This window comes from Trichoplusia ni, assembly GCF_003590095.1.
Source record: "Trichoplusia ni isolate ovarian cell line Hi5 chromosome 26 unlocalized genomic scaffold, tn1 tig00000445_group25, whole genome shotgun sequence".
Classification (NCBI taxonomy): Eukaryota; Metazoa; Arthropoda; class Insecta; order Lepidoptera; family Noctuidae; genus Trichoplusia; species Trichoplusia ni.
In genome coordinates this window covers 1-11695 of record NW_020799917.1, presented here as the reverse complement: position 1 = coordinate 11695, position 11695 = coordinate 1, and the positions used below count along the sequence as shown (strand labels likewise).

Here is an 11695-nt window from a genome sequence, read left to right as displayed (position 1 = left end):
TAAACTGCACCCTTTTTATTGCACCACTGTCGGTACCGTGCAACACCCAGCCGAGTCCTGTCCTGGAGGCAACCGGTTCACCTGGCTTCCCTTTTCTTACTTCCCGGGATACGATCAGCTCCCAGTTGTCTTGCCCGATGAGTAGTTGCGGTCGCTCTCCCTCGTAGTATAGGGCGTCGGAGAGCTTCGTCAGGTGCTTGCAGCGCTCAATTCTTCCCTTTTCTAGGAACTGTGGCGCCAGCTTGAGTCCTTCCATGGTCCGGACTCCTCTCAAGATCTTCTTGGCCCCTTGGTGTACGCCTTTCACAGCCAGGTCCAGCAGCTGTGAGTCCTTCTTCTGGATGAGCCTGCCGCCAACTGTCTCGATCGTCAGCTCCTCCCTTCTGCCATGAGCGCCAACCTCTTCGGCGACCTTCTGATCCAGCAGCGTCACCGTCGACCCCTCATCCATGAGGGCCAGGATCTTTTTGGAGCCCTTGGTACCGTAGACCTCTACTGGCACCATCTTCAGGTAGGCTCGTGTGCTGCTCACCGTGTTTCACGGCCGCCATGACCGCTGCTGCCTCAGTAGCGTCCTTGCTACTTGAAGCTTCTTCTTGTGCTTCCGCATGAAGCAGGTGATGGTGCCACCGCTTGCAGGTCTTGCACGGAGGCTACGACACATCTCCTTTCTGTGCCTTCCCTGTAGACATTTGAAGCACACCCTGCTCTTCTTCACGGCCGCCCATCGGTCTTGCACTGAACTCTTCTGAAACTTGCGGCACTCCAGCAGCACATGTTCGCCCTCACACATCGGACACTTTCTTTCAGCCTGCCTGGGCTCCCGCTCCTGCGAGTCCCGCGTGACGTGTGAGGCGTGCTTGATTGTCTTCCTGTTTCTTTCTTCCAGCGCGGCGAAGGCTCCACACTTGTCGGCCTCCTGGTTCAGGAACCTGCTGATGAGATTCAAGTCCGAAAACTCACCATCATCCGTGGCTGCAGTGTAGTCGTACCACCGGAACTTGAGTACTGTTGGTAGCTTCTCAACAATACACTTCACGATCTCCGGTGAGTGCAGGTACTGCGGCTTCTTGAGTCCCTTGATAGCCGCCACGCTGTTGTTTACTTGACTGGCGAACACGCAGATTTCCCTGGGGTTTTCCGATATCCGCGCCAGGGTCTTCACCTTCTCCAGCTCCGCCAGGATCAAGGCATCCGGTCTCCCGAACCTCCTCTTCAACGCCTGCATGACCTCTTCTGCAGATGCCTCCGAGTACAGAAGACTTCTGATAGCTTCTCTGGCGTTGCCCTTCAGCGCTCTTCTTAGTCGCGCCATATTCTGGACGTTGCTGAACATGTGAGCTGTGTCCTCGTAGACCACCTTGAAGGCCATCCCACTCGCTGCTGTTGCCGTCGAAGTACGGTAACTCGTGGATATACTTCGGCTGCCCCGTCGCACCTTCTCGGCTTGAGAAGGCTTCCTTGAGAGCAGCAGTCAGGCGCCTGGATCCCGTTGAAAGCACCTCCTGCAGAAGCCTCTTCTTCTGGCTTCACCTTCTGATCTTCTGCTGGTCGCTGTCCTGGGTACACATCCGCTGTCTTGGTGGTTTCATGTAGCACCGACGTCTCGATCCAGTTCTTGACGTGGGCTGTCCTTTCTTCTTCCAGGTCTTCATCTTCTTCCATGGAGTCCTCGTCCTCGCACTGCGTCAGCTCCAAGCGGATGCGTGCTAATCTTGCCGCCGCCTGAGCCTGCTCCAGCTCCAGGCGTGCCAGTTCTTCCCTGGCTGCTAGCTCCTTTCTTCTGGCCGAGGAACTCGTCGTCTTCGTAGACCTGGCTCGGCGACCGACCCCCATTGGTTTCAGAGTTGCGGAGGAACCCGGCAACCCCTTCCCCAGGGCCTCTTCTGGGGTCTTCTTGTTCGCCTTCTTCGCGGCCTTGCTCTTCTCTGATGCCGCCGTGGTCGCAGTCTCCATGGTCGCTTCGGTGGTGGTAGTGTACTCCGTTGCTGTTGTTCCAGAAGAAGTAGTTGCTTCTGATGAAGGCGCCTTAGCTGGTGCTGTCGCAGACGTGGCCCCTTCTGGCCCTGACGTTGGAGCCGCCGCGTCCAAAGGACGGGACGGAGGGCGCAAGGGAACATCCTTCTGTGACCTGGTCACCGGCATCTTGCAGTCTTCAATCTTCTTTCTTCTTGCAACCTCTTCTTAGGTTTCGAGGGATCCGGCTCGAAGGACCAACTGTTGTGGGCGCGGTCGACCAATGGCCACGAGGTAGCTGTTAGACTACGGTCGCGGCGGTCGACTGCCCGGGGACGGTGTCCCACAGTGTTTGGTACGTGTGTTGCTTGCGCTGGTGCACACGTACCCCACGCACCCCTCTGTGCGTCGTTGATGGAAACCTAAGATGGTACCGAGGTACCGAGGATGCGACGTCACACACCCCACGTCTCTACTAGAGGATTATTGAAGAAAACACGGAGTAAATCTTCTAATCAGGATCGGAGGTTCGCCAATTTCTCTTCGTAGATGTTGTCCGTACTGAAGCTGAGCTGCGACTGACTCACGACGGAAAGCCCCGCTGCTTTTATACAACGAGACTTTACCGCCGCGTGCGCCACTCCAATAAGACTCGTATTGGGAGTTAATTTTCACTTTGGCGAACCCCTTTACCTTGTATTTATTCATCCATTTTACATTAAATACACCTTTTTATGTTTTATTATGATAAATATTTGTTATTCTTATCTAAATAACACCTTACAAGATACGTACTTAATTGTATTTATTAATTATCGACCCAGAAACACCAATATACCGGCCGTCTTATTGGAGTCATTTACACATTTGTTCATAACTTTTTACTCCGACGGCCGATCTTCAAAATTCCAACGGATTTGGCGTTTCTGGGCGATTTCCAATAAGATATTCACCCTTACATTTAAAAACAACTTAAAGTAAAAAAGTCAATTTTACAATTCTTATTACGTAACCATTAACTTTCATAGTTCAGCAATTTTACACTTAATAACTTTACAAATGGACACAAATGTGACAATAGTCTATGATAACGTAAATAACAACAATTAGAAATATAAACAATAATAAAAATATGTAAAATCCTATTTCTAATTCACTATATGTCTGTGGGGCGGGCCGCGATGTGCGCGGTACCCCACACCTTTCTTTGCCGGCGGCAGCGCGGCGCCTTACTTTGGGTTGTTGATACTATTATAACTAATAACAACTTAACCTAACCAACGTAAATTACAACAAATAAACAAAAATGCAAATATCTTATTTCTAATGAAAAATGTGTGTGAGGCGGACCGCTATGTGCGCGGTACCCCACACCATTTGCCGGCGATAGCGCGGCACCTTACTTTTAGTCGCCGACACTATTTATCCAACATAAATTACTCTTATAAGTAATAAAATAAATAAATACTCCTACATGAAATCATTAGTATTTATTTAAACTTTTATGTACAATTGTGGTACGTAGGGCGGACTTAATGCCCCCAGGCCTGAGCCAGTCAAGCTTTGGGACAAATGGAGAAGCACCTGGGATATGTACAAGAGTACAATACAAAACTATTGAAGTACTACATCTAACTGTAGATATTTATATAAATAATATATGAAAATAAAACCTATATTATATATATATTTAACACATTATATAGTACAATGCGATTCAAGTAAGAATAAGAAAGTCAATAACCTCTATCTGTCAAATGTCATTTAAGTATGGTTTGCAACAATACTTTTTTGCATCAATAATAATAGCTACATACATAAATATACCTACATCAAATTGAAATAAAAACGTGAAATATGAGAAAATTATCTGTTTCATTCTCGTTGTTGATCCAAAGACCTAAAAATCATGCCAAAAGGATCAAAGAATATAAGGACGAAAGTCGCCATTTTGTCGTTGTTAGTGTGATATTATTTCTTTAGTTAATTCTGTTTCTTAGATGGGAATTATTTTATTTTGTTTGTTTTTGTCTTTTAGTTACATTTTGCTCACTTACTCTTATAGTAATAATAATATATAATAATACTGAGATGAGCGGAATATAAGAATTGGATTCTGATTAATAATTTTTTCACTCGAATCTTTTTTAAATTAATTTTATGTAGGTAAAGGAAAATCTGTTTTGATCACCCTACCTAACTGGTTAGATTTGACAGCTATGGCGTCACAATATGGCGCAAAGATCCTATTCTTATTTGAACGGCATTATACAATGAATACAATCATCACTATCGGTAAAAAAAAAACTCGTACATTTATTGACACCACAACCCCTAACAAAAACAGGAACAAAAAATATCACGCGGATTTAGACCTTATTGAGTGCAGCGCAGACGACACTTGCACGCAAAAAGTTTGCTTGTATGGCGAGCGTGGGCGTTAGGTACCGTGTTGATCAACAATCCGCCATTTTTATACAAATTACAAAAAACATTGGCTATTTTTTTATAAAAATTGATAAATACATTGATAAATCATTGTGAAAACTTGCACAAATTACTTTATAGCATGAAAATAATACATTTTACTGTATAAACTAAAAATAATCGTAATAAATCACTCAGGAATTCCTAAACATTCTATCGGATTTTATCTGGCTTTATCTAATAGTTTTTACGATGTATTTCTTACAAATAATTATCTAAATGGTATAATTATAAACTAAATAATCACATTAGTCAAACAGTACTAACCTCTGGAAAATTTATGAAATCCACAAAAAAAAAACAAAATTTACCACAACACCGCGCAGCGGTCCGCCAAACCATAGAGATATATTATACATGGAAACTGGAGTGAGTAAATTCTACTGTATAAATAATACCTATACAAATGTATAACATATCGACGCGCATATGACAAAAAGCGTTTTGTCTCTTCTTAGCTAACCAAGAGTTGCATATGTAACGAGAGATATCTAAATGTCTGACTCGGTCCAAAATTCCAAATTCGGAAACACACTTGTCAAATACCACAGTCATGTCAAAGGGCATCGGGGGCGACATATATGTATTATCTATGGGGGGCGACATATTATTATTACGTTACACACGCCATAATTACATAATATCGGGGCTGCCCGACTAGTTTCGGACTCAACCGGAGTCCTTAATCATGATTTATCATGATTAAAGACTCCGGTTGAGTCCTTACCCGTGAGTAAGCCGTTACATCATTTAATAATAGACTTACTTAATTTGACGACATTGAAGACAAGCCTTTAATACGGAGTGGCAGTCTTATAACATGTTTCACAAAATAAGAACATAGTACCTATGATGTTTTCTAAAGTTCCGTAAGAAAGGGAATGTACGCCTTACTTTTACATTTATGCAATTTTAACTTTGACTATCTGATAGTTATGAATATTTGCATTCCATAGTTATTTACTTGAATGTATCGCTATGGTATATTGAAACAGATTGGGCTCTAATGTGAAGTATATTACTTCAAATATAAAAATATTAAATTAATAGTTTTGTAGGAAAACGTTTTGTTTTTTTTTTCTAATTTGTTTGGTTTCCTTTTTTAATGGCCACACCGCAATCACCATGGCAACAAAAATGTCAAAACTGCCGGTGTTTATATTTATGAAACTCACAAAAGAATTGATAAAAATACGCCTTCACGTTAATGCCATACCATTATTTTATAAAAACTGCGTATTGAAATAAATATAGGGCCTTTAATATAAGAAAACCATAATTATCCCTTAAAAAATGACCGCTGGCACTATGATCGAAGTTTTATCAATAAATGTGAAAAAATTGGCGTATTTTGTGTTAAACTTTATTGAACCGCACTAGTGACCTAGTTTTGTGCCTTGTCTTTGTTTCGTAGCATCTTATCAATTTGTAGTAAAGTAAAGATCGATCTCACACGGACACCAGCTTAGGTTATCAGTCTTTCATCAAAATAAAAAAGATTTTGTGAGTTATAGTTTATAAAAGTTATTGAAATGGCCGAAAGTAAAGATTTCCGACAAATAAGTTGACAATGGATGAAAATATTACAAAGGTATCTCTTCTGTTTGTAACTGAAATGTTAATAAAAAACAATATTTATATGAATCCACTAAAACTTACAGCATACCGTAATAGACAAAAATTATTTTGCAACATGTGTATGTCTTCTTGTTATATATATTCCAGAAAAAAGATTACGGTAGAGTCTCAAGAAAATGCTCAGCGAATTTATCGCCACAGAAACTTACATTATCAGGCAATTTCACACAGAAGCACAAACTCTTTGATATATCCACACCATTACGAAGAGCTAGTATGCGGCAGGATATACTGGACATGGTGGCTCGGAGAACGGAGTCAAGAATGGAGGAAAGCAAGGGTTATGTTGATGATAATCCTATGTATGAAGATCCTAGAGATGTTATTGGTATGCTTAATAACTGTTTATAATAATATTATATAATTTAAATGACAGTTAGTCTTGAAATTTACATGAAACTCGACCATCATATTAGCCACCATAAATGTTTTACAATGTTTAGTGATCCAGTGACAGGACAATCGAAACAGTGTAAGGGGCAAGATGGAAAAAAAGTGCTACAATCTCAATTGAAGCTGATTTTATAGTTCATCATCGGCCTAGCTGTTTCTAGCCTAGAGTTATGGGCAAGAATATCTCTCATCCCTACTAATATTATAAATGCGAAAGTAACTCTGTCTTTCATGTCTAAACCACTGAACTGATTTTAATGAAATTTGGTACAGAGATAGAATTGACCTTGAGAAAGAACATAGGTTAGTATTTAGCCTGGACTTTTGAAGAGTCCTCTTAGAAACGGGATATAACCGACCTCGACGCGGGCGAAAAGCTAGTTACCAATAAAGATCACAATGACTTATGATGATTTCAGCATTTAATTGCAACATGACTTCAAAATTGATTGCAGGTGAGAAACCAGCAAAACCACCTAGAAAAAGAACCACCCAGGGCATAGCTGTGTCATCTCCCAGGACTTCCAAAGAGGGAAAGTCACTTCTCAAAGAACAGAAAAAGAAACTCACAAAGAAATATGAACAGCTGATCACTTCACTTATGGATAGATGTGAAGAAAATGTTGTACAGGTAACAAAAATGTGTAAATAATAAAATAATATGTGATTTGAGTATAGTTTTGTACTAAAATATCTATTCTTTATTACAAGTTATCTTGCTATGTAACAAAATCAAAATCAAAATTCATTTATTCAAATTAGGCTACTATGTAGCACTTTTTGAAAGTCAGGTTACATTGGTTTACACCCAGTTTCGCCCACCCATCACCGCTTCCTAAGTGTTTTTGCTGTGAGAGAAGAAACACAAAAGAAAATCATATTAGGACTTAAAGATGTATTTTGAAATAAAAAATAACAGTTTGGAAATAAATGCACTTGCTATGTTTCTGAAATACATCATTAAAACTACTTAGCTTCTAAAATAGAAGAACATTGATGATGAAAATAGTATTGAAGAAAGAAAATGGAAGATTAAATTAAATTGTTTTTTAACAAGTATAAACAATGCTATTATGTGATATTTTATGTGAATGCTACTGCACAAACACTCAAAGTAATTAATACTATTAAAAAAATAGCTTAACAGCAAATGCTATATTCCACAGCTAACTGAAAAAGACTCTCAAATTACCAAACTGAAGGAGAAATTAAAATCAGTATTAGAATACAATAAACTCTTTGCTGAAGACAATGATCACTTGAGGAGTCAATACGAAACTCTTGTCAAATACGCAGAAGAGTGTAAGAAGGTGATTAGAGAAGAGAGGGAGAGGAATAGAGAGTTAGAAGTGAAGAATAAAGAACTTCAGGAGAAGGTTAAGCAGTATGAACTTCCTGATAGAGGTAATTTGCTAATGAGTATTTTCTTTAAATTAATATCTCCACTGAATCAAGTGGAGATATTAGGTGTTTCAGTTCTATAACAATTTTGTTATAAGTATTGGCTATGCTTAAAATAAAACGTATAATAAAATGAAAATTATAGGCAGAACTCTTTATGGTATAAGGAGTAGTCTTATCTATTAAATTACTCTTTAATCCTTTATTCTTTTTTTGGGTCTTTTCCCTGTGGACTGTATTTATAAGTAGCAATAAATTTGTATTTTTTGGTAATATGTGACTACTAACGCCATCTATTGGACAACTTTCGCACATCAGTTCAACAACATTTGTTTCCATATTATATACACTTTAATTCCCGTATTCTTGTCTTGCAGACCACGAGCCATCAACAGCGATTCCACTAGTAGAGGTCTGCATGAGTTGCAGCAGTCGACAGATCATACTGACTCAAGCGCGGGAACACAACTCGCGGCTACAGAAAGATATGCAGGCGCTCAAAGATGTACTCTACAGGTAATATTTAGAGTTGTATTGCTTTAGTTTTAGAGTTGTTTTTTGTTTATACTGAGTTTTCAGAAATAATAAGTCTAAGATCTTTAAACCTTTTTTAGCACTTGTTTAGGTACTAAAAACAGCTACAGTCCATTCGGACTGCAGATAAGATATTTGAAGCTGCAATCATAAACCTTCAAGTTTGCAGTTGTAGTGATTAATGCTCTCTCGTTCTTTGAATGGGAATTTGTATGCCGAAATGTGACATTCAAACAGGCCTGTAGTAAAAAATAGTTACTTTTTATGTATTACTAGCTGACCCAGCGCACATTGCTTTGCCCTAAAATTTATTTCTAGTAAATTTCCCTAGTAATATAAAGGCAAAATGTATATAAAACATCATAAAAATCTGTCAAGACGTTTCATTTTACATACAAGATATCTGGATGCTGGTCCTATATGTACTACTTGTATTAGCGGTTTTTTAAATGAGTAATTGCTAATATAACGATCCGTTTCAGGCTAAACGTCCAGCTCTCTCGTTACCAAGAGCGACTGCGCAGCAACATGCAGTCGATGGCGGCAGACAAAGGCGACGTGTTCAAGTCTGGAGACAAGCTGGAGACCCTGGACTCGCTCATCACTAACAGTATGGGTTATAAAGGTATGCACATATAGATTACTTATAAACTAAAGTAGAATTCATCTTGAAAAGAAAATTAATAGTTATGAGACAAGTTAAAATAAGTAAGTAATAGAGATAAATAAAATCACAATTAATTTATTAATAATAACTTTGTTCCATAACTTTTACACAGCTCAACCTAGTCTCAAATTAAGCAAAGCTTGTATTATGAGTACCAGACAACTGATAAACATGCATAATTATACACCGTGATTTTTTAGTCGTCTTACAAAAGCAGCCCAGTTCATGTATCCAATGACTAGAACACGTTCATGATAAAAAAAATAGGTATTTATGAGATTTGAATAAATTTTAAAATGCAATTTTTATTCAATATTATGATGCAATTCGTAGTTTTTTAGAAACACAGCTCTGTTGCGAGCGCAGTCCGAGCGCGGTCCGAGCCTTGTAACAATAGTGAGGGGCCGCCCAAAAAAATCACCGTGTATATTTCTGAATACATACAAATTTTTGATGAGTTGCACCTAGATACAAAACAAATGATCGGGTTCATCTCACAAACATTTGTTCTGGGTGGGAATCGAACCCATGACCTCCGGTATCGCTGTCAGGGCCTCAGGAACAGCACTCTCATTTTCAGAGACCATTCCGGATGAGGCTCACTCCAAGTACGGTCATGACGACACACCCCATACTGGCAGGACTGTCGACCTGTCTGGCTTGCTCAGCGCTCAAGCCGTAGGTACGTAACCTCTTTATATAATGATACTAGCTGACCCAGCAAACGTTGTTTAACCGATTTTTTTTTTGTTGTAGTTATGTATTTTCAATGCCACATTATAAAAAAAATAAAAACAATTTCGTCTAAAAAATAAAATATTTTTTTAATGTTCAACCCTTATCACTTAGGGGTATGAAAAATAGATGTTGTTCTATTCTCAGACCTACTGAATATGAGTACGGTAATAGGAGTACGGTAACTAACATCGTGACACGGGCATTTTATATATTAGATAGATTTAGCTAAGTGATGTTCAAAAAGATTTGCATACACATGGAATTAAACAAGCATGCTTGGTGTTAAACTACCAGACTGAGTTTCGAACAGCAGGCTGTGTTCCAATAGTACAGGATTATAGATGCTGGCAAAAAGGCTGCCAGGCTAAATTGGGATTTGTATGAAGGATGGCAACGCATTGCCAGACACCGATACAAAAACGCGAATGACCTAGCACGGCCGTTCAGGTTTAGTCAGTAAGAGTCTGACACTACCCATTTCCTCCCTCGAGGGAGTGGGTATCCATGATCATTGCCCCGCCTTACCAAAACAAAAAGGCTAAAATGGGATTGGGTGGGTCACGCCAGCAGGATTGGGTGGGACCTTCACCACACAATTGGTGGGACGATCTAAATAGTTACCGCGTGAGTTGGTTCTATGTAGCCCAGCGTAGAGAATCGTGGGAAGATTTGTGGGAGGTCTTTACTCAGAATTAGGGCACAGTGGGCTAGATAAAATAAACAAGACCGGCGCATCGTAAAAGTCGCTTTAATGTACATTTATATGTTATCATGGTCATTGTTAAGTAAAATGTGGAGACCAATACATACATATTTCAGAACGTCACTTAGCAAAGGATCTTTGTAGACTACGGCTTTAAATAATCTAATAATGATTATAAATTCACAGCTCCCCTTTTCGACGCATATCAAGAAAACCTTCTCGAGAAAGACAACCTTATTCTCGATTACGAAAAGCAATTTGAAAACATGAACAAAAAGTCTAAAGAAATTGTCTCCGAGAACAAAACTTTGACGGACAAAGTGAAGATTCTGGAAGATGAGCTCGTGGGACTGAGACAGAGCTATAAAAAGGTCGTGATCGAGAAAGAGACGGCAGATATAGAAAAGGCGACGCTAGTGGAGAGGGCTGAAAGGGCGGAGTCCAAGTTGAAGGAGGTTTATGAACTGTATGAAGATAAAAGTGAGTGGTTTTATGATAATGTAGAAGATTTTTTAAGGATTTATTTTTACACTTCGGTATACAAAACTATTACTAACTACAACAATGTTTACATTTTCCAAGGCAGAAATAAAGGGAAAAAACTAGACTACTAATTTCCTCTAACTCCAGCTTTAACTCCAACATTGTAAACAGTAAACTCATATCTAAAATAACTTACCCCAGTGGCAGCCATGATGCGTGACTACGAGACGGTCCACCGCGAGTACTTCACCGTGAAGAACTCTCTCGAGATAGCGGAGAACAAGCTCGCGCAGCTGGACGCCCTGCGCGCGCGGACTGTGCCCGCCGATATGCATGAACGACGGCTTGATCACTGTAAACGGTAATAATAATAATATTTTGACCACAACACTGGAGTACTCAATCATGCCCTCAAATTGCCTCGTTAGCTCATAATTCATCGTGCTCCATCCCGATAGTCAATTAGGCGGATGGCATCTTGGACTAGGACAAAGTCTTCTTATTCATCTATTTATTAAATAGTTTAAGCACACACAGCAGGCAAAAATAGTAGAGATTTTCGTGTCGCGCTTATGTGCAATGGTATTCTTCATTTGAGTTCAGACCACATGGTGGTTTCTTAGGTTTACGCGAATGTTAGACATTGAAATGAAACTACTTTTACGGATTTTAGGACTCTGAGTCTGCCCGTGACC

At 39.8% G+C, this 11695-nt stretch overlaps 1 protein-coding gene across 1 annotated transcript; it reads left to right on the top strand.

Annotated features, from left to right (window-relative positions):
- Positions 1-5595: 5595 nt before the first annotated feature.
- Positions 5596-11621, top strand: LOC113506812 (protein Cep89 homolog). Its single transcript, XM_026889648.1, has 9 exons — positions 5596-6034; positions 6169-6409; positions 6930-7105; positions 7641-7878; positions 8253-8391; positions 8892-9034; positions 9657-9758; positions 10704-10997; positions 11202-11621. Exons 1-9 carry the CDS (start codon positions 6014-6016, stop codon positions 11363-11365), a joined length of 1518 nt encoding a protein of 505 aa, XP_026745449.1. The 5' UTR covers positions 5596-6013; the 3' UTR covers positions 11366-11621.
- The last annotated feature ends 74 nt before the right edge of the window (positions 11622-11695 follow it).